The sequence below is a fragment of the Ahaetulla prasina genome, chromosome 3, assembly GCF_028640845.1.
Source record: "Ahaetulla prasina isolate Xishuangbanna chromosome 3, ASM2864084v1, whole genome shotgun sequence".
Lineage (NCBI taxonomy): Eukaryota > Metazoa > Chordata > Lepidosauria > Squamata > Colubridae > Ahaetulla > Ahaetulla prasina.
Window position 1 is genome coordinate 214,266,602 of NC_080541.1, and position 27,004 is coordinate 214,293,605.

Below are 27,004 nucleotides of genomic sequence, written 5' to 3' on the forward strand. Positions count from 1 at the left end.
AAGTTGTCTAAACCCAGGATTTCAAGCACCTACATCCAAAACAGGCCGCATGGGGACTCCTAGGAGGGGAGGGGATGGGTGGGCAGGGCCAGCCAGGAGTGGGATTTGTGGGTTTTCTGAAATGCACGGAATCTTAGTTAGAGGTTCTCCCGAACCCCTCGAACCCCCAGCAGCCCACCTCTGAATTTACCTTTAAAAGCAGCTGCATCGTTATTTTCCAACTTACAGAGAAAGCTGAAAATATCAGAACCTTCCATCTGAATCCTCTTCAAATCCCCTTGATCGGGATGCCTTGTGCACAGTCACTCATGCGCTCGTTACCTCCCGCTTGGATTATTGTAATGCTCTCTACATGGGGCTCCCCTTGAGGTGCACCCGGAGGCTTCAGTTAGTTCAGAATGCAGCTGCGCGGGTGATAGAGGGAGCTTCACGTAGCTCCCACGTAACATCACTCCTGCACAGACTGCACTGGCTACCTGTGGTCTCCCGGGTGCACTTTAAGGTTTTGGTTACTGCCTTTAAAGCGCTCCATGGCTTAGGGCCTGGGTACTTATGGGACCGCCTGCTGTTACCTCATGCCTCCCACCGACCCGTACACTCACACAGAGAGGGACTTCTAAGGGTGCCGTCCGCCAAGCAATGTTGGCTGGCGGCCCCCAGGGGTAGATCCTTCTCTGTGGTGGCTCCTACCCTCTGGAACGAGCTTCCCCCGGGCTTACGCCAAATACCTGACCTTCGGACCTTCCGCCGCAAATTAAAAACACACTTATTTATTCGCGCGGGGCTGGCTTAAATTTTATTGGTTTTAAATTTTTACTAGTAATTTTTAGTAGGTTTTAGTTTTTATGTTCCAAAGTTTTAGGCCAATTATGTAATAAGTTTTTTAATTCGTATTTTAATTGTATATTACATTGTTTGTTTTACCTGGCTGTACACTGCCCTGAGTCCTTCGGGAGAAGGGCGGTATAAAAATTGAATAAATAATAATAATAATAATAATAAAAACTATGCACAGCCCTTCACTTTTTACTTTTTTTTTTAATTATCGCCTTTTTTTGGACTGGGGGATCGGATTTAAACGGTATCAGATAATCCAGCCGTCCAATTCAATAACTGGCATTCCTGAGTCTTTTTAACCAAAATTATCACCGGTTCCACCTGCACATGGCTAGAACTGAGGGGCAACACTTTGCATGCAAAGTACATCAGGAACTTTCCTCCATCAAGACTTCGGCCGTTTTTCTCTTAAGCCCAGGCAGCATTTTACTGATGCAGCTTCCCTCTGACCCTCTGCAAAGTGGGTGGATTTTTTGCCCCCTTATAGGGGTTGGTTTCAGTTCTTCAAGTGGAGGTTTCATCAAAATGCCTGGATTGAATAGAGCTGAGAGAGAGAGAGAGAGAGAGAGAGCCGCTGCACAATGTGAGAGGCGGGTAATATGCCCATGATTATTCATGGGTTGGCTTTCCAATTCTTTCCCTCCTCCTTCCCACGGTATCATAGCAACCGTGGTGCTGCAAAACCTATTTTAAGAACAGCAACTTTCACTGAACGTGCCTATAAGGTAGAGTGGGCGAACTCAGCCTGTAAAAACTGTGCACTGGGAAACTGTGTGGCAAGCAAGCCAGATTTTCTCCTTCTTCTTCGATGGTCCTTATATTGCCAGCAGCGATTCTGAGGTGAATTTGGAGTCCCTTAATGCCAGGGCAAAAGGGATGTGGTGGCTCAGTGGCTAAGATGCTGAGCTTGTCGATCGAAAGGTCGGCAGTTCAGCGGTTCGAATCCCTAGTGCCGCGTAATGGGGTGAGCTCCCGTTACTTGTCCCAGCTTCTGCCAACCTAGCAGTTTGAAAGCACGTAACAAATGCAAGTAGAAAAATAGGGATCACCTTTGATGGGAAGGTAACAGCGTTCTGTGCGCCTTTGGCATTGAGTCATGCCGGCCACATGACCACGGAGACGTCTTCGGACAGCTCTGGCTCTTCAGCTTTGAAATGGAGATGAGCACTGCCCCCTAGAGTCGGGAACAACTAGCACATATGTGTGAGGGGAACCTTTACCTAATGCCAGGGCATAAACATTGATTCCTGAATAGCAATTTCTTTAAATTGATTTAAAAGGACTTGCTGTTCAGAAAACCATGTTTATGTTCAGTTCTCCAGAAATTCTAGCTGAAATAATAACAAGGGTGAAAGAATCTTGCATCAAAGTTTGCTGAAAAATCCCATTGTGTCCTATATTCATATAGACTTTAGAAATTGAGCTGGATTTGCTGGAAAAATTATTATTTTTTAAAAAAAGAATCTGATCAGCCAGAGTAAAAACTTTTGAGCAGGAATCTCAGGGATGGAGAAATCTAACTAGAGACCTATATTTCCTAATTGAATTTGCTAAAGCTTGGGTCACAGAGGTCAGCTTGTTATATTTGAGGAAAGAAAGGAGAAGGAAATAGGTGCCAAATCCATTCAGAAAAACATATGATTAATCCAAAATAAGAAAAGGATCAACAACCCTCAAGAGGTTGCTTCCTTTAGCCCAGTAAATATTTACCTCATAGAACATAGAACCACAGAGTTGGAAGGAACCTGCGAGTTCATCTAGTCCAACCCTCTGCATGAGCAGTAGACCCAATGCCATTATGGACGAATGGCTGCCCAGTCTCTTCTTAAGAGCATCCAGTGATGGAGCATCCACAACTTCTGAAGTCAAGCCATTCCACTGATTAATTGTTCTCACCATTAGGAAATTTCTCTTTAGTTCCAGGTTACTTCTCTCCTTGATTAGTTTCCATCTATTGGCTCTTGTCTTGCCTTCTGGTGCTTTGGGGCAAAATAGTTTGCCCCCCCCCTCTTTGTGGCAACCCCTCAAATATTGGAACACTCCTAAGAGATTCATTACAATCAATGTCTAATATTGATTCCCAGAAGGGCACCTGCGTAAGAATATGATATTTGGGAAATTTGTGAGCAGCACACAACATTCTAATTTGAATTTTGACAAAAGTTCCATGAGAGATGTTTCTCTTCTTTCACATTTGAAATATTATTTAACATTTAAAATGCACAAAAGAATAATGTTAAGAAAATTTGGGAAGCTCATTCTGGATGGACCCAGGGATAATTCCACCTGTCAGTATATTAAATTCTTCATGAATTATTGGGTCTTCCAGTATTTTTTAAGTACCATACGTAACTGCAGAAATGAATGTATCACCCACATGCTACTTTTAATAGTGCTAAAAGTAAGCCTTTTTATTCTTAGTTTATATACACAAATACAGATGTTTCTACTGTCCGTACAGAAAGGTTAATCTTATTAGCATCACATATCTTAGCTTCACGGCTTTGTGGAAACGCCAAATTTCACTTTAATTGTTGCCCAAGAAGGAAGGAACAATAGCTATTATAGGGAGCTGTCCCAGGTGCTGACAGGTAATTTGTTATTAACAAACAACTAACTCATCCATATCATTGCATATGCTTTACTAATGCAAATAACATTGACTTAAACTTGTAAAAACAGACACAAAGTATTTTCCATGGGTTCAGGATACATTTTTACAGGTGAATGATTATCTTTAATCCAGTAATCAGAACCTAAAACCCTACAAATACTAAAATTTGCAAATAATAAAAGAAACAATTGAGTTAACAAACTAGTTTAACCACTCCTGTTCTTTCTGTAATTCTTTGACAATTCTAGATATTTTTTAAAGCTGTGGTTTCCTAGACAATCACTTTTCCTTTATGTAGCCCTTTCTTCTGTGAAAGAAGCCAGATCTTTATGACTTAAAATTTACCAGGAAGATAGATGGCAATGCAGTTCTTACATTTAAGATAAGGACATATCTGTTAGGTAATTATTTACAAATTATCACCATGCTTATCAAATCTCAGTGTATCAGAAAGCCCGTGTCATCTAGAACACACAAAGAGAACTCACAACGCCCCCCCTCCAGCACATGTGATAATTAGGTGTCACGGTCTGGAAATCATTTTTTTTTTAATAGCACAACTGCAGCCTCTAAAAATGCAGAGTTCCTTATGTCTCTCCCAAGCCCCTCAAATAACAATAAAACGGCAAGCCTGTGCTAATAGTTGAAGCGGTACATTCTGATCGAGATGGATTCTACTGGGGAATAGGAAAAGGGGCAGATAAAGACAGAAATTTGTCTGAGTGAGGAGAAAAATTGCTTGAAAATTTGGTCCCCTTGAAGCAGCACATAATTTTGGTTAGGAGTACTTTGTGTTTATCAGATGGGCTCTTGGAGTTGAAATCTTGCTTCCGGTTTTTGTTTGTTTGTTTGTTTGTGCCTCTCAATGTAGACAGCAAAACTTTGGTTTTTGCTCTTTGTCACATTAGTAGCATATAATAAAGTGTTGGAGAGCTGTTTGGTTGGTTTTTTTCCCCCCTCTTCCCCTCTTTTAATAACCTCTTCCGCTGAATTTTGCATGCCGCAACTCCCAAAAACAGAACTGAATTCAGAGCAAATACTAGTAGAATAAAATCCTTCTTGGTGAAGTGTGGGCATTTTTGCTAGAGATGATGAGACTGATTGTCCCACACATTTGGAAGGCTTCCCCCCACCCAGCACAATAAACAGAGCCTGATTGTATGTTGGTCTATTTTAGAAGGAGCTCTACTATCTCTCAAGTGATAGCTCCCAAGGAAATGAAGGTCCTTGGAGCTCTCTGAGCTTGGCTGATTTTTTTTTTTTTTTTACAGATGTTTCATTACCCAAACTAGGTAACATCAAGTTATCAATACAAAACAAGCTAACAGTAAACAATCCGACCAAAGAACTTCCAAGACCACTCCCACCAACACTGACAAAGAAAGCCAATAGAACAGGGTCCATGGGCTGGATGCGTCATGCACTGGCCATGCCCACCCCCAGTTTAGCGAAGGGGGAAAAAGTCATGATACATCACACGATGACAACGTGACGTTGTGAGTTTGACACCCGTGCACTGTGATATAAATTGAGAACTTGGACTTAGACTTATATAATGCTTTAGAGTGCTTTCCAGCCCTCTCTAAGCGGTTTTACAGAGTCAACATATTGCCCCCCCCCAACAATCTGGGCCCTCATTTTACCAACCTCGGAAGGATGGAAGGCTGAATCAACCTTGAGCCTGGTGAGATTCGAACTGCCAAATCGCAAGCAGCCAGCAATCAGCAGAAGTAGCCTGCAGTACTGTCACTGTGCCACCACGGCTTCAGATACGGCTTAAGGCACTGCAGGAATGCAAGTGTTGTTTTGATGGGCACCAATTTCATTAGGGATAAAAAGCCAGATAGGTAATTTTGGGCCAATCACTAGGCGATGATGAGTTCTAGTCCCATTTAGGCATGAAAGCCAGCTCCGTGATTTTGGGCCAGTCCTCCTCTCTCTCAGCCCATCTCACTTCAGAGAGTTATTGTTGTGGAGAAAATAGGAGGGGGGAGGAGTCATTATATTGCCCCCCAACAATCTGGCTCCTCATTTTACCCACCTCGGAAGGATTGAAGGCTGAGTCAACCTTGAGCCTAGTGAGATTCGATCTGCCAAATTGCAGGCAACCGGCAGTCAGTAGCCTGCAGTACTGCCCTCTAACCACAGCGCCACTGTGGCTCAAACCACATTCCTTGTTAGCACTGATGATGTCACCTAGTTTGGGTAATGAAACATCTGCAAGGACACAAGCAAGCTCAGAGAGCAGCAAGGACCCCTCATTGCAACCCTGAGCTAGAAATCTTCTCCTCTATGTTTCCAAGGAAGTCCGAGTGTTTTCCCTTAAAATCTTCTCTCAAGGGAAGCTCCCTTCTGATTCAACATTATAGTGTGGAACATGAGCTTAAGCCATCATGAATGGTTGAACTAATGCCAGAATATCATGGTATCCTAGATTCTGAAGGGAAAACATGCACTGCTGATGGTGCCACCATGCTGAGTGACCCTTCATCCCCCCCATGCCAGGCATTCACCTCAGAAGAGACGCAACAGGAACATAGATCAGCCACCACCAAGGCCACCTCACTTGGCGAGGAGCTGCATTCAGAAGACCTGAGAGAAGATTCAGGTATCGGCCTTTCCTTTCCACGGAGCTTCAGCTGAGTCACTTTAAGGCCACGAGAGGGTTGCAGTAGGGAATGATCCAAGCCAGGGGCCCCCAAATTTGGCGGCTTTAAGACTTGTGGACTTCAACTCCCAGAATTCTCCAGCCAGCATAGCTATGCTGGTTGGAGAATTCTGGGAGTTGAAGTCCACAAGTCTTAAAGCTGCCAAGTTTGCAAAACCTCTGATCCAAGCTCTTTGCAAAGACTGTGGAAGATGTTTTATTCTTGGTTAGGAATCAGTAATAAAACAACTTCAGCTGATTTAAGAGCACCGTTAAACCACCAACACAAGTGACTATTGTGGTGGGGGGGAGGGAATTTAAAGAAACTTTTCTCAATTGATGTTAGGATCTAGTAGTGACCTGAAAGGGGAACTGCATTTGACTCTGCAATTTATAATAAATAAAGTTAGGTTTGAATTAAATATAATAAAGAACTGTGCTTCCTTTGCCTTATAAGCACGTGACTAGAATTTGCTTGTAAGAGTAAGGATGGTGTCTAGGTTCGAACCATTATCAAGCTGGTAATATTTTAGAATAGAATAGAATTTTTTTATTGGCCAAGTGTGATTGGACACACAAGGAATTTGTCTTGGTGCATATGCTCTCAGTTTTAAATTTTAATTTTAAATTCCATGTTATTGCTGATTGTTTTAATGTGCTGAAGTTGTTTTATTATTAAGACAATAGGAGTTAGTTCAACATGCTCGCTTTAGAATAAGGCTTCATGCAAGTGTGCAACAGAGGTGGGTTTCAGCAGGTTCTGGAGAACCGGTAGTGGAAATTTTGGGTAGTTTGGAGAACTGGTAGTAAAAATAGTAAAAATTCTGACTGGCCCCACCCCCATCTATTCTCTGCCTCCCAAATCCCAGCTATTCAGGAGGAAATGGGGATTTTGCAATATCCTTCCCCTGGAGTGAGGTGGGAATGGAGATTTTACAGTATCCTTCCCCTGCCACATCCACCAATCCATGCCACGCCCACCAAGCCATGCCCACAGAACCGGTAGTAAAAAAAATTGAAACCCACCACTGGCTTGCAGGTATGTAAATGAAGGCACCATGCTTTCCTGGAGATTTTACTTATAAAATAATTTTCCTTGCATGACACTAGATATAATTTTATTGCCAATTCTAACCAAGGTGTAGAATTTTAGAGGTAGGGATACTCAGAGGTTTCTTGGAGTTATTTCTGCTTGGCATAAGTGATCACATGGATAATATAGACAGGATCTTCCCATCACGGTCTCAAGGGCTGCACAGGCCAACCGATGGGATCAAGTCCCAAGCTTGTTTATACGAAGATGGTGATTGGTTGAATCAATAGTTTTAATTAGGATGTCTGCCATAGTAAGTACATTTGCCAAATCAAGGGAAGATTGCTAAAATTATAGACATAGGAAAGAGTCATCTGTTGATACCTCAGTGTGGAAATTAAAGTTGCCATCTCCTTGCAGTTGCTAGCAGATTATGCACAAATCTTCAGCCCTGTATTTCTGACCTTCTAGGTCAGAGGTGGGGGACGATGACCCCTTTATGACTTGTGGACTTCAACTCCCAGAATTCCTGAGCCAGCATAGCTAGCTGAGGATTTCTGGGAGTTGAAGTCCACAAGTCATAAAAGGGCCAGTGTTCCCTACTCCTGTCAGAAATTTCCTGACAGTTAGAACAATCAATAAGTGGAACAACTTGCCTCCAGAAGTTGTGAATGCTCCAACACTGGAAATTTTTAAGAAAATGTTGGATAACCATTTGTCTGAAATGGTCCAGGGTTTCCTGCCTGGGCAGGGGGTTGGACTAGAAGACCTCCAAGGTCTCTTCCAACTCTGTTATTATATTATTATATTATTTATTTTATTTATTTATTTATTTTATTTGATTTTTATACCGCCCTTCTCCCGAAGGACTCAGGGCGGTGTACAGGCATAATAAAACCGACAATACAATATACAAGTTTAAAATACGATTTAAAAAACTTATTTTAAATTAGCCCAATAATTAAAATTTACCATACTAAGAAAACCCCGTTTAAAATTAATAAATTTAAACATTAAAATCCCAATTTAAGCCAGCCCTGCGCGGATAAAAAGATGAGTCTTGAGTTCGCGACGAAATGTCCGAAGGTCGGGTATTTGGCGAAACCCGGGAAGTTCGTTCCAGAGTGTGGGAGCCCCACAGAAGGCCCTTCCCTGAGGGCCGCCAGCCGACATTGTTTGGCGGACGGCACCCTGAGAAGTCCCTCTCTATGGGAGCGACGGGTCGGTGGGAGGCGTGTGGTAACAGCAGGCGGTCCCGTAAGTACCCAGGTCCTAAGCCATGGAGCGATTTAAAGGTCATAACCAACACCTTAAAGTGCACCCGAAGGCCACAGGCAGCCAGTGCAGTCTGTGCAGGAGCGGTGTTACATGGGAGCTACGCGTAGCTCCTCTATAACCCGTGCAGCTGCATTCTGACTAACTGAAGCCTCCGAGCGCACTTCAAGGGAGCCCCATGTAGAGAGCATTACAGTAATCCAAGCGAGAGGTAACGAGCGATGAGTGACTGTGCATAAGGCATCCCGATCAAGGAAGGCGCAACTGCGAACCAGGCGAACCTGGTGGAAGGCCCTCCTGGAGACGGCCGTCAAATGGTCTTCAAACGACAGCCGATCATCCAGGAGGACACCCAAGTTGCGCACCTATCCTTTGGGGCCAGTAACTCGCCTCCAACAGCCAGCCGCGGCTGCAGCTGACTGAATCGGGTGCCGCATCCACAGCCACTCCGCCTTGGAGGATTAAGCTTGAGCCTGTTTCTCCCCATCCAGACCCGTACAGCTTCCAAACACCGGGACAGCACTTGACAACTTCATTGGGGTGGTCTGGGGTGGAAAAGTACAGCTGAGTGTCGTCAGCATACTGCTGGTATCTCACCCGAAACCACTGATGATCTCACCCAACGGCTTCATGTAGATGTTGAACAGCAGGGCGAGAGAATCGACCCCTCTGGGACCCCACAAGTGAGGCCCCTCGCGGTCGACCTGTGCCCCCCTGTCAACACCGTCTGCGACCGGGCAGAGAGATAGGAGGTGAACCACCAATATACGGTGCCTCCCACTCCCAATCCCCAACCGCGCAGCAGGATACCATGATCGATGGTATCGAACGCCGCTGAGAGGTCTAATAGGACCAGGGCAGAGGAATATCCCCTGTCCCTGGCCCTCCAGAGATCATCCACCAATGCGACCAAAGCTGTCTCCGTGCTGTATCCGGGTCGGAAGCCGGACTGGAACGGGTCTAGATAGACATCTTCATCCAGGTGTTGGGGCAGCTGTCGCCACGGCATTTTCTACAACCTTCGCAACAAAGCGAGGGTTGGAGACTGGACGATAATTACCCAAAATAGCTGGGTCCAAAGAGGGCTTCTTAAGGAGGGGTCTCTATTATATTATATTATATTATATTATATTATATTATATTATATTATATTATATTATATTATATTATATTATATTATATTATATTATATTATATTATATTATATTATATTATATTATATTATATTATATTATATTATAATATTATATTATTATTATATTATATTACATTACATTACATTACATTACATTACATTACATTATATTATATTATATTATATTATATTCTTCTAGATGGTGCTAAACCAGGGGTCAAACTTGTGGCCCATGGGCCAGATGTGTCACACACTGGCCACACCACACAAACCCCCATTTAGCAAAGGGGGAAAAAGTCACAATACGTCATGTGACGACAACATGTCATCACGAGTTTGACACCCCTGTGCTAAACTATCAAGCTCTGTTTGTGTAATTCATTGATTAATCAGATGCTATCTTGTTTATTTATACAGTATTGTGTTTTTATCTTGTTATTTGGATATTGTGAGCCACCCACAATCAGTCTGGAGTTGGGTGGTGCCAAAATCTAATCAAATAAATAATTAAGCAATGAATGGCCAGAATTTTTTTTTTTTTTTTGTTTACATTTATACCCCGCCCTTCTCCGAAGACTCAGGGCGGCTTACAATGTATAGGGCAATAGTCTCATTCTATTTGTATATATTTACAAAGTCAACTTATTGCCCCCCCAACAATCTGGGTCCTCATTTTACCTACCTTATAAAGGATGGAAGGCTGAGTCAACCTTGGGCCGGGCTCGAACCTGCAGTAATTGCAGGCTTTGTGTTCTTAATAACAGGCCTTACCAGGCAGAGCTAAACCGGCCCTTCTAGATGGTTTAAGATTGGTCAGACTTGCAATTCAGCTGCATGTGGATTTTTTGTTTTTCCATACTTTTCTGGCAGATTAAGGAGTATAAAAAATATCCAGTAACTGTTTCAGGTGTAGCTGCCCATTTATATGACTGATGAATAATAGCTGCATAAAACTTCCTGTTAAAAGAAAGATTTCTTTTCTTTTAAAAATATCCACCAGCATGAAAAAATATATCCTGAGTTATTTCTTTTCAACTATTTGCCACTTAAAAGCAGTAATCCTTTTGAGTTTTTTTTTTAAAGGTAGTGTTAAGAAATATAACCCTAAATATAAATATTAAAAAGGACAGTCTGCAACCACTGAATGTCATGGAAGAATAAACCAGGGTTGGCAATAAACTTTTATCATTGAAAGTATCATATTTATTTAACTACTTGTATGTAAAGTTTTGCCACTAAAGTCCCTTCCCTACTCCTAAGCAGCCCATGATAAAAGAAAAGAAATAAAGAAATTGATTTAAAGTCAAATAAAGAACAACGTGGCTTTTTTAAAAAAATAAAGCAAAGTCAACAGAGGGAGACCAGAGTGGCAAATCCAAGTAAAAGGTCCATGAAATAAGGTCATAATAACTCTCAGAAAAGTCAATATGCTAAAATTTGGAAATGTGGCTTCAGAAAGAAGGATTTTATAGCAATGACCCAGAGAAGCAGCAAAGGAGAATAAAGGGAAAGAGATTGGACTATGGTATCAAATCACTGATCCTTTGTGCGTGAACTTCTACTGTATATTTTAAAGATTTTTTTTTAAAAGAAAAGGTAAACTTATCAACTTTCTGAAAAAAGGGCTGCTGGGTAAATTTTCAGAACTAACCAGAGAGTCTTCAAAACCCATATTTTTCTCCTGATTAGTAGGCAGAGCAAACCAGTAGATACCACTGTTTGCCTTATACACAAAGAAGGCTGTGATATTGGATGCCCAAAAGGATAGTTTAATGCTTGATTGATTGGGTTTACATTGAATTGTGCTGGTGAAAGATTTCCACTTCCTTGACATTTCTCTTCCCTTGTCAATTCTGTGTCAATACATTGACTTATCTACTCCAAGTTTTTTCTTAAAAAATATCATTTGTATCTATTTCTGCACTCCCTTGTCATTTATCTTTAGTAACATTCCATAAAATTGTTTTCAAAAGACAACTAAGTCTATGGAGATTCTCAGTTATGGTTGTCCCAAAGGTGCTTTTTTTTCAAGAGGCAACTTGACTTTCTGATTTTCCTTTGAAGACGTTTCACTTCTCATCCAAGAAGCTTCTTCAGCTCTGACTGGGTGGTGAAGAATGGAAGGATTTATTTCCAGGGCATGAGGGCTGGTAGCTTGGTAGCACAAAAGGAAAGCCCTTTCCTCCTTCCCTAGCAATTTTGTCTTCAGTGGGATGGAAAAAGAAGAAAAAGATAATAATTTCTTATACAATGTAAATTGTAAGCCTGGATTTCAGGGATGGAATTAATTTCAGTGAAATTCAATGAAATTAATCACTACAAGCTGGAAAGCATCTTAAGAATTTCTGTATGTTTCATTGAAGGGATGGAAATAGCAATAAATGTAAGATAGGATGATGGGGAATGGTGGAATTTGATGTTGTTAATCGTTACTGGAATTCTGTCTTGTTTGAAGCCATCCTAGAACAGACGGAAAAGCTATATAGTCTTGGCCAAAATTGTGGAAACCTTTTGGGAAAAGTTTATTTTTGAGGTTTGATGGCTAATAACACCACTTTTTTTTTTTTGGAGTTTCAAGATAATCATATTCCACTGCTGGAATGGCCTGGGAATAGCCCAGACCCTAACCCAGTTGAAAATCTATGGAGCCGACTAAAGAAACTTGTTAGTCAGAAGTGACCCAGCAATAAAACCCAGTTAATAGAAGCAATCATTCAAACTTGGTTTCACATTATAACACCTGCAGAACTAAAAGACTTGGTTCACTCCATGGGAAGACGTTATAAGGCCGTCATTCATGCTAAAGGTTACCCAACTAAATATTAACTGACATGGTGACAATTTTTGTATATCTTGTTTTTCTGTGGTGATAATTTTTGCGTATCTTGTTTTTTTCTACGGGTTTACTTTTCTTCTTTATACTGTAACTACTATTCTAATAGCAAATCCTTCATAAAAGTTATTGCATTACATTCTTGATTAAATTATCTTTCCATTGATATAATTTTATGGTACTACTCCAAAAAAAAAGGGTGTTATTAGCTGGTTTTAGACGCTTCAAGAAGCTTCATCAGTTGTCTTCTTCATCCAAGAAGAAGCTTCATCAGTTGTCTTCTTCTTCCTTCCTTCTTCTTCCTCAACCCCCACCCCCTTCAGCTATGGGGATTGACATGATATGGAAATAGACTGGAGATCAGTGAAAGAATTTAAGGACCTGAACTGTAAAAAGGGAAACATGAATCTGACAACATAGTTCTGTGTGAGATGTGATTAAAAAGCTCCTGACAACCCTGGCAATCATCTCAACAGAGGCACAATAAGTGATTTTATGAAGTAGTGTCAAAAGACTGACAATTGGACTGTATGTCTGTAACATCTGTGTGTTTTGACACACACAGCCATATATTTTCCCTTCACAAATAATGCATGTGATTTGCACTGTACATTGCTCCAGTGTAGATACACTAAGAGGCTCAGTGTATGTGGCTCAGGAGCTAAGACAGCTGAGCTTGTCGATCGAAAGGTTGGCAGTTCGGCGGTTCGAATCCCTAGTGCTGCTGTGTAACGGGTGAGCTCCCGTTACTAGTCCCAGCTTCTGCCAACCTAGCAGTTTCGAAAGCACGTAAAAATGCAAGTAGAAAAAATAGGGACCACCTTTGGTGGGAAGGTAACAGTATTCCGTACGCCTTTGGCGTTGAGTCATGCCGGCCACATGACCACGGAGACGTCTTCGGACAGCGCTGGCTCTTCGGAGATGAGCACCGCCCCCTAGAGTCGGCAACGACTAGCACGTATGTGTGAGGGGAACCTTTACCTTTCTTTACCTTTTAAATACACTAAGATATGCTCAGAGTAGATACACCATCATTAAACATAAAATATTCATATTTGGAGGGAATCAGGGTGTATTGCAACAAAAGCTAGTTTTCATAAAACTATACATTTTATGCTTTCTTAGAAGACAGAAAATATATGAGTATCAATGCACATATCTTACTGGAAAGGATTTTGAAAAATGGTGAGTAGCAAATAGCTTTTGTAATATCCCTACAATATTCTCACAAAAAGAAATGTAAAGAAAAACCTTAAAACAGAGGTCTCCAACCTTTGCAACTTTAAGCCTGGCGGACTTCAACTCCCAGAAAGAAATTCTGGGAGTTGAAGTCCTCCATGGTTAAATTACCAAGGTTGGAGATCCCTGCCTTAAAACATTTGTTCCCTGCATTAGCTGCCCTCTAGTGGCTAAGCTAAAAAGCATCTGAATTGCTTCAATAGTGCATTCTTTGTTTTAATTTTTATCATATTGTGTTCAGGACAGTCCAACTCATTTCCTGAAGTTTAACTATCATGGATTATTCACTTACCCAGTAGATTTTTGAAAGCTATCTGAGTTCAAAAAGACTCTGGGTGGCTTACAAGATATAAAATTTAAATCACTCCCCCTCTCTCTCAATGGGATTTTTCCAAGGCAGAAAATAAATGAAAAACAAAAACTAGAATGCAAGAAATGTCATGAAGAAATACAGAATTAAAATTAAAAATCCAGAAAATGTATTTGAAAATCAAGCAATTGAAAATCAACACCTGCTCTTTTCTCATTTACATACAGACATACATATAAACAAGCAATTCTGAAGACAAATGTAAATATTTTTGAACTTTCTGAAAGGCCTACTTGGGGATAGTTCATCCTGGAGAATCTCTGTCTAAATAGTCATTGAGTGTCAAAACCAACTTGATACTAATGGAGTGGAGTGGAGTGGAGTGGAGTGGAGTGAAGTAGAATAGAATAGAAAAGAAAAGAAAAGAAAAGAAAAGAAAATATGGAACGGAACGGAACAGAACAGAAAAGAAAAGAAAATATGGAATGGAATGGAACGAAATGGAACGGAACAGAATTATATCAATTATATCAATAATACATAAATCATTCAATCACTTGATTTGTTGGGGCTTATACTCTGCTGCTGTTACTAGAATTCTGTGGCTAGACAACCAGTGGCATATTTTTATGGCTGGCTGGAATAAAGTTAAAAAGAATTTTGGGCCAGGGTTGAAGTGGTATTACCAAAATGGCTGTATTTCTTTTATTTTAAATGAATTAAGTTTCCTTAGTTCCTTCCCTAACTTCCAAGGCAGTTAGACTCCTGTGTGAATTTTCTTCAGAGTAAGCTCCATGAAAAACTCCCTCTCTTCCTCCCTCTTTCCCTCCTTCCCTCCCTCCCTCCCTCCCTCTCTCTCTCTCTCTCTCTCTCTCTCTCTCTTTCTCTCTCTAAATATATATAGCCTTCTAGTGGCCGTTAGTGAATATAATCACTGTAATACTTTAATGTTTAAGGTGGCTTATATTTTTTAGGTTGCTCATCCCAATATTATAGCTTCTAAGGATTGTGCTGTTCCATTTCATTCATATAAAATATAAAGAGCACCATTATTTACATGTTTACCTGCTAGAGCAGATATAAAATGATAGCACCCAAATTTCTCATTTGAATTGTGACTAAATACAAACACTGCAGGCAGTGATAAGAGAAATGGGAACTGTAGTCCAAATCAGGTGGAGCAGGGATATTTAGTTGTGTATTTCTGTTTTAGGATTGCTTTTGGATCTCTGCTCTTTTGTTTCTGTACTAACTCTACTGGGGTCAGTAGGTTTTTTAATTCCAAATTCGTGTCCATTCTTCATATAGTGGTCCTTTCTGACATTTCTGTTAATGGACCAGGACAAAGCAAACCCAAAACACCATTAGCGCTTTCCATGTGTCTTGTAGGTCCATTTTCATTGATTAAATGAATAAGTTAAGATTAACACGTGCCACTGTTAATACTCCTTTTTCTCAGTCCACTGACTACAGTTGCTAAAAACTGGCAAGAAAGGTTCAATTATTTTTGAGGTGAGAAATACAAGGAAGCTATACCAGATGTCATCAGAAAGAGCCTTGATAAAACAATTTTCTGAACAACAACTCCTAAAATATAACTCTACTCATTGCTAGGCTTGATCTACTTTGTACCAATATTTTGGGCACTGTGTCCTCAAGGCCCTACACAGCAGTGGGTTTCACATATTCTTACCACTGGTTCGCTGTGTGTACGCTCACACACTCGCTTCATGTGCGTGTGTGTCTTCAGTGCATGTGCCCAGCCTTCCGTGCATGCGCTTTGCTCGTGTATATGCCTTCCATGCATGCGCCTGGCCTTGAAAACATGGCTAAATAGGACAGCATTATGCCGGGGCAAGGAGGGGCACCCACAGTCCCTGCTACTGGTTCGCCCGAACTGGTGCGAACCAGCTGAATACCACTTCTGGTCCTACAAATGTTAAATGTAATTGCTAAACAATCAATGTTCCTCCATCCCAAAACAGTCATTGAAATCATTTCAAGATCTTATGCTTGGAGAAGAAAGATATGGAACACAAGAATAGGTACCTCATACTCCACAGATCAAAGCACGCGGTGGCTCAGGGGCTAAGACACTGAGCTTGTTAATTGAAAAGTCGGCAGTTCAGCAGTTCGAATCCCTAGTGCCGCGTAACAGGGTGAGCTCCCATTACTTGTCCCAGCTTCTGCCAAACTAGCAGTTCGAAAGCAGGTAAAAAATGCAAGTAGAAAAACAGGGACCACCTTTGGTGGGAAGGTAACAGTGTTCTGTGCGCCTTTGGCATTTAGTCCTGCCGGCCACATGACCACGGAGACGTCTTCGGACAGTGCTGGCTCTTCAGCTTTGAAACGGAGATGAGCACCGCCCCCTAGAGTCGGGAACGACTAGAACGTATGTGCGAGGGGAACTTTTACCTTTATCTTTACTCCACAGATATTAATGGTGCTCCTCCATTCCATTCTCCCCAGAAACTCTTGAGAATTCCCCCAGAAATATCCTATCTCTCCAATCATTGCAGGGATCTTAAATTCTGCCTCGTCACACATTTGTTTTTTTACTGACTAGACCAGGGGTCTGCAAACTTGGCTCTTTTAAGACTTGTGGACTTCAACTCCCAGAGTTCCTCAGCCAGCTTTGCTCTGGAAGTTGAAGTCCACAAGTCTTAAAAGAGCCAAGTTTGCAGACCCCTGGACTAGACTTGAACTGACTTCCTTCCAGGGTGGAAATATGCTGGTCTTCAAAAGATTGCAATGAAATGTGACTTTGGTTTTTTTCTATGTGAAACTCAAACCTAATCTATATTTGCTCAGATACAAATTCATTTCATTTCAGGTTGGCTTAATCAAAAAAAAAAATATACCATTCCGTTCAGATATAATTGTTCAATCCTTGATAATTGTGTTTAAAGCAATGAAATTCTGTCATCTCCAAAGCAACCTTCAGCTTTGAATAGAGCAGTTACTGACACTTTCTCTTCTTTTGTATTGTTCTTATAATTAGAACTAAACTATTTTTTAAAAAGTGTCATTTTTTATGATAATAGATCCACTCCTTTCAGTATATATTAAGAGAATGTTCAAACACTCATGTTTGAATAAGGGCAGTTAATCAGCATCTTTTGAGCATTTAAGATCATGGCTCCTTTGTAGTTTTATATTGTCATTTTACCTATTGCATTTTAGAAGTTTAGGAGGGGTATGGTGGTTCAGCTAAAATAGTAGATAGGATTTATTTTTTTTTGCATTTAATAATGCCATCCTTAACTTTCTCTCAGGAGCTCAACCTTTGAGGCATATACTGTGTTATCCTCTTACACTCAGGAGCAATTCTGGCTGTAGTAAAATGAATACTAGAGTCTGCTGTCCACTAACATCTGATATCACTGGGATCCATATTTTTTTCCAAACAGTAGGGCTGGCTCTAAAGCCCACCACACGTTCTTCAAAGCATTGGAACACATTTTCCAGAAGAGAGGAGGGAGGAAGAGAATTGAGATATTTTGTGTTGTAAATAAAGCCCCTTCAGCTCTACCCTTTTCCTTAAAAGAGAGTTGTGTGGTAAAGCTATGGGTCATTTTTTATCTACAATCCAGGCTGCCTGGTTCCTGGAATGATCTGTTGGCCACAGGTGGACACAGTGAGTTCTTTGTTGCGTGCTATACCACCACACCTATATTTCCGTCTCTCTCCTTCTTGCCCTACCCCTTCCCCTTCCCCTTGTGCTGTTGTTATGGTGTATTTCATGTCCCATTGCCTATGATCCTGTCTCCTCTCAGCCAAGAAGACATCAGCATCCACAGATGAACGGGAAAATGCCAGCCTGCCAACCTCTGAAGAGACCCCACAAGCCTTACTACTTTTGGGATCCATCGAGTCCCCCCAGAAACAGATGGAAAGGAACACAGCCCAGATCCCTAACCCTCCTTCCTCACTTCCAGTTCCACCACCTAAGATTGTACCCAAAGTCTCGAAGATTGTACCAGGTGAGTCTCATTCAGCCAAAGGGAGCTGTCTTTTATTAGAAAGAAGACTGACCAGCCATGGAGTCATGAAGGTGGGAGAAGACCACAGATGACCTATGAGAAGCGTAGTCCCATAGTTTAAAGAAACTGCTTGTCTCCATGTAGTGTGTGACGGGGTGAAATCTAAAAATTTCCCCTACTGATTCTGTGGGCATGGCTTAATTGGTGGGTGTGGCTTGGTGGTCAGGTGACTGAATGAGCATGGCCAATAACAATAAATAATAAAAATAATAAAGTATACAAAACTTGGGGGTGCCCCAGTCTACCTTCTTTAAAAATAGAGGCACTGGTCTACTAGCCACCTACAGTGCTGATCAGCTGTAGTGTGGCCCTTTGAAGCGCCGCGGCAGTCGTTTAAGGCCGTTTGCTGCTATATCACCATCGAGAGCTTCAGGGACAGAGAAGAGGAACAGCGAGGCGTGGGCAGTGGGGGGGGAGGGATTTTTGCTACCAGTTCTCCGAACTACCTGCCCCCATTGCTGCTGGATTGCGTGATCCGGTCTGAACCGGGAGCATTTCACCCCTGGTGTGTGAGGCGTACCTTATAATGAACATAGCTCATATGTCTGTAATGGTGCTGGTTCTGGTGGTATCTTTTACCACAGCAATTCTACCTGCAGTTCAATAATTTTCTAGACTTAGAGCATGTTTAAAAACTGACAAGTTTGAGAACTGGCATTTGGTTGATAACATACAGTGGCATTTGACAGCGGAAATCATTTCAAGGACCAAACAGATGAGAGATGAAAGCGCTGTTATGACGAAATCCAAGTTCACTAAAGGTAAAGGTAAAGGTTCCCCTCACACATACGTGCTAGTCATTCCTGACCCCAGGGGGCGGTGCTCATCTCCGTTTCAATGCCGAAGAGCCACCGCTGTCCAAAGACGTCTCCGTGGTCATGTGGCCAGCATGACTCAATGCCAAAGGCGCACGGAATGCTGTTACCTTCCCACCAAAGATGGTCCCTATTTTTTCTACTTACATTTTTTTATGTGCTTTCGAACTGCTAGGTTGGCAGAAGCTGGGACAAGTAACAGGAGCTCACCCCGTTACACGGCAGCACTAGGGATTCAAACCGCTGAACTGCTGACCTTTCGATCGACAAGCTCAGCGTCTTAGCCCATGAGCTACGGTGTCAAATTCACTACTAAATCCCAATTCAGATTTCATATTAAAAAATGCACAGTTAACCAAATCTCTATAGCAACGTTCATGGAGGCCAGAAGTAATTTAGGTAGTCTAAGACAGGGGTCTCCAATCTTTAAGACTTGTGGACTTCAAAGCTGGCTGAGGAACTCTGGGAGTTGAACTCCACAAGTCTTAAAGTTGCCAAGGTTGAAGACCCCTGGTCTAAGATATGCTTATATATTGTCCTGTTTCTCAGGAAAGTTGGAGAACTTGTTTTTGATAGAGAAAGAGAAATGGATTGGGAAGTTGGAAGATCTCTGGGAGAGCTTATATGTTTTCTTATCAGGATGAAATCATTATAAGTATCACTGGATTCTCTGACACTGTGATAATTCTTAGGCTGTATATGTTCAAGCTGACTCTTGGGTCAACCAACCAAACGTTTCTCTGATGGAATTATTTTGCTTCTTCTCTTATGCTCATTCTAATTCTAATCTTTGACCTCCCAGCATCAAAACAAATGGAAACTTCAGGACTTCTCACTGTAAATTCAAACTCTGAATTTAAGTGCTGTGTGCCATATAACTATATACATGTATTTGTTGTTGTTAGTTGCAAAATCATCCCAATTGACAATGTTCCTCCAGGCCTTCCTGTCCTCTACCATCCCCCGGAGTCCATTTAAGCTCACACTGACTGTTTCAGTGACTCCATCCAGCCACTTCGTTCTCTGTTGTCCCTTTCTTCTCTTGCCCTCAATTGTTCCCAGCATTGGGCTCTTCTCCAGTGAGTCTTTCCTTCTCATTATGTAGCCAAAGTATTTGATATAGACATGTAATTAGAGCTGCAGAAAAAATAATTGCTACCAACTTGCCTTCCATTGAGGACCTGTATACTGCATGAATCAAGAAGAGGGCCGTGAAAATATTTGCAGATCCCTCGCATCCTGGACATAAACTGTTTCAACTCCTATCCTCAAAACGACGCTATAGAGCACCAATCACCAATCTCTTTCCACTTATGACTGTATGACTATAACTTGTTGCTGGCAATCCTTATGATTTATATTGATATATTGATCATCAATTGTGTTGTAAATGTTGTACCTTGTTGAACGTATCTTTTCTTTTATGTACACTGAGAGCATATGCACCAAGACAAATTCCTTGTGTGTCCAATCACACTTGGCCAATAAAAATTCTATTCTATTCTATTCTATTCTATTCTATTCTATTCTATTCTATTCTATTCTATTCTATTCTATTCTATTCTATTCTATAGCCTTGCAAAGAGGACGATTTCTACATGTAGATAGATACAGATTTAGAAGCAGGTGCTAAATAGAAATACAGTATTGTTCAGTTTAAAACTACCATGGGGAACAATATACCTAGGCAACTAGATTTACTCCTTTTAATTCTGCTTTCCAAATGCTATTTGCTTTCCCTACTTTAAGTTATCTTTAAATTAGACCCTAAGGGAATCTTCAAACACCTATTGCCACTACAACTGAGTCCGTCCACCATGCTGCTGACTGTCTTCTTCTCTTTCTTTTCACCTTTCGCAACCTTAGAGCCTTTTTTCCAGTATTCCAACCTTTTTCGGAAAGCTGGGTCTGTTGTGACCCAGGCCCAAGTAGGTAGTAGGAAATTCAGTCAGTGTAAAAACAAACAAACTTTATTAAAACAGCTGAGAATTACTTCATTCTCAGCTTAGTCCAACTAAATTAAAGTAAATTTCTCCCAACACAATTCCTCAGTCCTATCACCAAACTTGGTCCAATTAGGCAAACTGACAAAGACCTTTCTTGGCAAAAACTCAGAAGACACCGATACGAAACAAATGCAACAAGACAAAGCTATCAACATTGTTTTCCGGCAAAGAATCCAAATGCCGTTGCTGGTCTTTTAAGCCTTATGGGAGGGACTAATCATCTCTTGGCCCTACTCCTGAGTCATCCTCTTTGCTTTAGCTGCTCTTGCCTTCTGGCAGTTCTTCTCATGTGTGCATTAGGAACAGGCTCTTCCTGTTCCTCTGCCTCACTACTGTCTGCCACTGGAGGCTCTGGAGTCTGTACCTCATTCCCCAATGGCTCTGCCCCCACTTCTACCTCCGATGCAGAGCCCTCAGCCGGGCCTTCCCCAGCCTCCAGAACTGGCCCATGTTCTTCCTCAGCCTCATTGCTGTCTGATTCTGTTGCCAGCTCTGCAGGCTGCTGGCGGATCACAACAGGGTCTTTGCACAATGTGTCTGAAGTAAGATAATTTGAGCCTGTCCATTTGTGTCTCAAGTGAGAATTCTGGGTTGATTTTCTGATCATCCATTGTTTTGTTTTCTTGGCCATCCATGGTGGTCTCCGAAGTCTTCTCCAACACCAAAGTTTAAAGAACTTCGTAAAGCCCCATTCATAAATCTCAGTAAAAAGTAAGAGTTATCTGAGAAGACATCATAGGGTTGCCGTCTGAAGTTATTTATTATTTATTTATTTATTTTGTCACAACAATATATGTAGGTATCATACAAAAATATTATATAGTATATAAACACATATATGAGTAAATATAAGGAGGTATAAGCATATATATATATATATATATATAGGAAGAAGAAAAGAAAAACAATAGGACAGGAACGGTAGGCACATTTGTGCGCTTATGCACGCCCCTTATGGTCCTCTTAGGAATGGGGTGAGGTCAATAGTAGAAAGTTTTAGGTTAAAGCTTTTAGGATTATGGGAAGAGACCACAGAGTCAGGTAAAGTATTCCAAGCACTGATGATTCTGTTACAGAAGTCATATTTTCTGCAATCTAGATTAAAGCGGTTGACATTAAGTTTAAATCTATTAGTTGTTCTAGTATTATTGCAATTAAAGCTGAAGTAGTCGTTAACAGGAAGGACATTACAATAGATGATTCTGTGAGTTAAACTTAGGTCTTGTCTTAAACTTAGTTCTCTATTTAAACTTAGTTCTCTATTTAAACTTAGTTCTCTATTTAAACTTCCTGTCTCACCGGTATCCAGAAGTAGCTGGCAGAAATCTACAATTTTTCATCTCCTTGCACCTCAAACAGAAGCATACTGCTTTTTCCCCCCTAGGCTTGTTTTAAGGGGTATTGAATTGAATATCCTGTGAAATAGACTATTTAATAAACCCTAAGCCTGAAGCTCTAGCATACATGAAATGCTTTCGATTTCACTCATATGGTAATACGTAGCCCTCTGCGTTCAATCAGAATCCATATTTATGAAGACATTCATCACGGTGCATATTTTAGAAATGATATCGGGGTTATGCCAATATACCTCCAAAGTAAATAACAGCAAGGATTCACCTAGGGGGGCTGCACAGATCTCTGTTGGAGATTTAACTTCAATGAAGGTTTGAGCAAAGCCACCCCCTCAAATTGGCTTCATGATGCAATACAGGGTCTTCATTTCTAAGAGCAAATGAAAATTTTCCCTTTCCCGCTGTTGCAGATGCTGGGAGAAGCACCTGCAAACTGAGAGGGTGGCTTGGCTGCCTGCGTTACAAAGATTCGATGAAAAGTTATTCCTGTGGTCAGTTGGTCAGCTGTAGTTCCTTAGGGACAGAAGTATCTAGAGCAGGGGTCTCCAACTTTGTCAACTTTAAGACTTGTGGACTTCAACTCCCAGAGTTCCTCAGCCTGATCTGGAGGAGAGTTTTTTTTAAAAAAGGCAAGAAGGCAGCTGCAATCATACGACTGAAGTCCCTCCCCGCTTTTTTGCATGCATCGCATGTGAAATGGACAAAGGTCTTTGCACAATTGCTATCAGGCCCAAAAAAGCCAAGAATGACACCGGGAGTGACTTCTGAGTAAGTCCTTTATTGTTATTCACCTACGAATAGAAATATTGCCAGACTAAAGCAATTCTCTGCAATAGATATACTCTGTGAATTGCTAGAGTGGGGCGGTGGCCTAGAGATGGAGTGCTCGCCTCACCATCAAGAGGTTGTGAGTTCGATCCTAGGTAGAGGCAGATATTTCTTTCTCTGGGAACAATGAGAATATATCTGCCGAACAAAACTCCACATTGGCGCCAGGAAAGGCATCCGGCTAGTAAACACTCTGCTAGCTCCGTTCAGTTGCCCAGACTCCAATCCTCGCAAGGGATTATGGGATTGTTAAAAGGAGATGATGATACTATGTGAATTGCTAGGGAGGGCCTGACCGTGCTTCTTCCTGCCCACCAGAGATTCTTTGCTTTCAGGGAAATAACCCCTCCCTCCTGCAACTCTGGACTTGCAACTGCCCTCTTGCCTTTTTTTTTTTTTTTAAACTGCCCTCCCAATAGAGAAGGAGGGCAAGCAGTGGTGAAATGTAAAATTTGTTACTACCGGTTCTGTGGGCGCGGCTTGGTGGGGAAGGGGGTAATGTGACTGGGTGGGCGTGGCCAACTTTTTTTTTTACTTTTAAAAGCATTTTTTCGGACGAAGAAAAAATGCTTTTAAAAGTAAAAAAACAACAACCCTCTGATGATCGTGCAGCTCAGGTGGGCATTGGGGAGGGGCAGGGATTTTTGCTACTGCCATTGCTACCAGATCAGGCAATCCAAACCACCCACTGCCATAGCTACCGGATCAGGTGATCCGGTCCTAACCAGGAGCATTTCACCCCCCAAGGGCATGGAAATTTCTGCGATTTGCCCTTTGGAAGGAGTCAGTTAAAGAGCAGCGGCACAGATGTCTTTTCCCTGGGTAGAATGAATGGAAACCTGCCATTTGCATCCTGCCACGAGTGACCTTTTCTGATTTTCTTTCCAGCTGCAGGAAGTGAAGCCGATGAGACAGCCTTGAAATCTCCCCCATCCACGATCTTGAAAAACTACGTAATTGTTGGCTCCTCCCAACACTCAGGACAAGCTGTTCCCTTCCAGTCCTCAGGACCGAAAGTCTCCGATCCCCACCTCAGAGGGCAGCATACGACGCCGACTGGATCCCCTCACCTGGCTGCCATCCACCTACCTTTACCTCCTAGTCGAGTCATTGAGGAACTTCACAGAGCCTTGGCCACGAAACATCGGCAGGATAGGTAAAACGCCTGCAAATCTCTATGAAGCAAACCTCCTAAGACAGGGGTCTCCAACCTTGGCAACTAAGCCTGGTGGACTTCAACTCCCAGAATCCCCCAGCCAGCAAAGCTTAAATCCACCAGGCTTAAAGTTGCCAAGGTTGGAGACCCCTGTCCTAAGAAGCAACCGTGGCAATAGATATCCCTTAGCTCAAATTCATCTTTCACATTGGCCCAAATCATTCTCCCTGCACTTGCACAGCTATAATATCTGATACAAATCTTAAGAATGACACAATTCGTTCTTATCAACAACAAAGCAACAAAGATGATTAGGGGACTGGAGGCTAAAACATATGAAAAACGGTTGCAGGAACTGGGTATGTCTAGTTTAATAAAAAGAAGGACTAGGGGAGACATGATAGCAGTGTTCCAATATCTCAGGGGTTGCCACAAAGAAGAGGGAGTCGGGCTGTTCTCCAAAGCACCTGAAGGCATGACAAAAAGCAATGGGTGGAAACTGATCAAGGAAAGAAGCAACTTAGAACTAAGGAGAAATTTCCTGACAGTTAGAACAATTAATCAGTGGAACAACTTGCCTGCAGAAGTTGTGAATGCTCCAACACTGGAAATTTTTAAGAAAATGTTGGATAACCATCTGACTGAGATGGTGTAGGGTTTCCTGCCTGGGCAGGGGGTTGGACTAGAAGGCCTCCAAGGTCCCTTCCAACTCTGTTGTTATGTTATGTTATGTTATGTTATGTTATGTTATGTTATGTTATGTTATGTTATGTTATGTTATGTTATGTTATGTTATGTTATGTTATGTTATGTTATGTTATTGATGTCTAATCAAGGAGAGAAGCAACCTAGAACGAAGGAGGAATTTCCTGACAGTTAGAACAATTAATAAGTGGAACAACTTGCCTTCAGAAGTTGTGAATGCTCCAACACTAGGGGCTTTCAAGAAGAGACCGGACAGCCACTTGTCTGGACTGGTATAGGATTTCCTGCTAGAGCAGGAGGTTTGGCTAGAAGACCTTTAAAGTCCCTTCCCAATTCTGTTATTCTGTTGCAATGAATCAATGGAACAGCTGGCCACCTAGAACCCTGATGGCGAACCTATGACAGGTGTGCCACAGGTGACATGCGAAGCCTTCTCTGTGGGCACGCGAGATGTCATCCAGCTCAGTTATACCCCACGTGCACACACGCCTCCCACCGGCCAACTGATTTTTGGTTCTCTGCCATGCAGGTGTGGGGGGCAGGGCTCATGTGGGAGATGCATGTGCATGCCCGGGGAAGGGGGATCATGCGCACATATGTGGGGGGTCATGTGTGCATGTGCGGGGGGTGGGGGAGCATGGGGCGGCAGCATGCCTCTCCCCCACAGCCCATTTTTGATGCCAGGGAGGCCTGCTTGGCCCAAAATGGGGTGGAGGGGCACCTACGCATGTGCAGGGGTGTGGGGGGAATGCAGGGGGTGTCATGCATGCATGTGGAAGGAGCGCAGGGGATCACACACACATTGCATTACAGGTGCAGGCACGCACACACACTGTTGTGCGCACACACACGCACACTTTTGGCACATGATAACGAACAGGCATCACTGTCCTAGAATCATGTGTTCTTCATCGCTGGAAGTTTTCAGGAAAAGATTGGACAGTCATTTGTGCAGGATGATATGGTCTCCTGCCTTGAGCTCGGGGTTGGACTAGAAGACCTCCAAGGTCCCTTCCAGCCCTATGATCTATGATTCAGAGGCTTACCAAGTGGCAAGCTGGTTTCTATAGTAGAAGAGTTGTCAGGCCCAAAACCTAGACAGCAAAATTCAGTTGAGTCTGAGCCTTTATTTGCTTACTCCTAATGGACAGAATAGAATAGAATAGAATAGAATAGAATAGAGGCGCAGTGGCTCAGGGGCTAGGACGTTGAGCTTGTTGATCGAAAGGTCGGCAGCTCAGTGGTTCAAATCCCTAATGCTGCCGTGTAACCGGGTGAGCTCCCGTTACTTGTCCCAGCTTCTGCCAACCTAGCAGTTTCGAAAGCATGTAAAAATGCAAGTAGAAAAAATAGGGACCACCTTTGGTGGGAAAGTAACAGCGTTCCGTGCACCTTTGGCGTTGAGTCATGCCGGCCACATGACCACGGAGACGTCTTGGACAGCGCTGGCTCTTCGGCTTTGTAACGGAGATGAGCACCGCCCCCTGGAGTTGGCAACGACTAGCACGTATGTGCGAGGGGAAGCTTTACCTTTACCTTTTAATGGACAGAATCTTGCCAAACTAAAGCGATAACCTTTTAACTTACTAGACATGTCCTGAGAGATTTTAGGGTGTGGCTACCCTAAAGGAGATTATTTATAGCTCAGGGTTGAATTGTGGGGGTCCTTGGCGCTAGCATTGGTTGTTTTCTTGCAGGCATTTCATTACCTGACTAGGTAACATCATCATGTTATCTAGTCAGGTAATGAAATGTCTTCAAGAAAACAACGAAGCTCAGAGAGTACCAAGGAGCCCCACAGTACCTGACCCTCTTCCCCCTTTCCTTATCCAACTCAGGGATACACAATCTCTTCATCTGGGCTCCTTCCTGGGAAAATTCTTCGTTGCCAAAACTCTCCCTCACTGTTCTTCCAGGTGTGCATTCCATCACATGAGCAGACCAACCTACCCACCTCACAATATTGTAGCTGTGTTAATACCGAAGTTTTGAAGCAGGCCTGAATACTACAATCTTGCTGTTCTTTCTCCAACAAGGAAGTCAAGCAAACAGCATAAAAGTGACTTGGATAGAATCATGTAGGCCATACTGGATATGGGACAGAAGTGGGTTTCAGCAGGTTCTGACCAGTTCTGAACTGGTAGTGGAACTTCTGAGTAGTTTGGAGAACCAG

The 27,004-nt window shown here is 42.2% G+C and overlaps 1 protein-coding gene across 4 annotated transcripts in view; it reads left to right on the forward strand.

Annotated features, from left to right (window-relative positions):
- PHACTR3 (phosphatase and actin regulator 3) overlaps positions 1 to 27,004 on the forward strand; it is a 341,542-nt gene that overhangs the window by 159,531 nt on the left and 155,007 nt on the right. For 3 of the 4 annotated variants that reach the window (XM_058174777.1, XM_058174779.1, XM_058174778.1), the window contains exons 4-6: positions 5,886 to 6,059; positions 17,700 to 17,906; positions 23,859 to 24,126. In XM_058174777.1, the coding sequence (XP_058030760.1) occupies positions 5,886 to 6,059; positions 17,700 to 17,906; positions 23,859 to 24,126 (649 nt within the window). The remainder of the gene's footprint in view (positions 1 to 5,885; positions 6,060 to 17,699; positions 17,907 to 23,858; positions 24,127 to 27,004) is intronic. The other variant, XM_058174780.1, reaches the window with a different exon arrangement.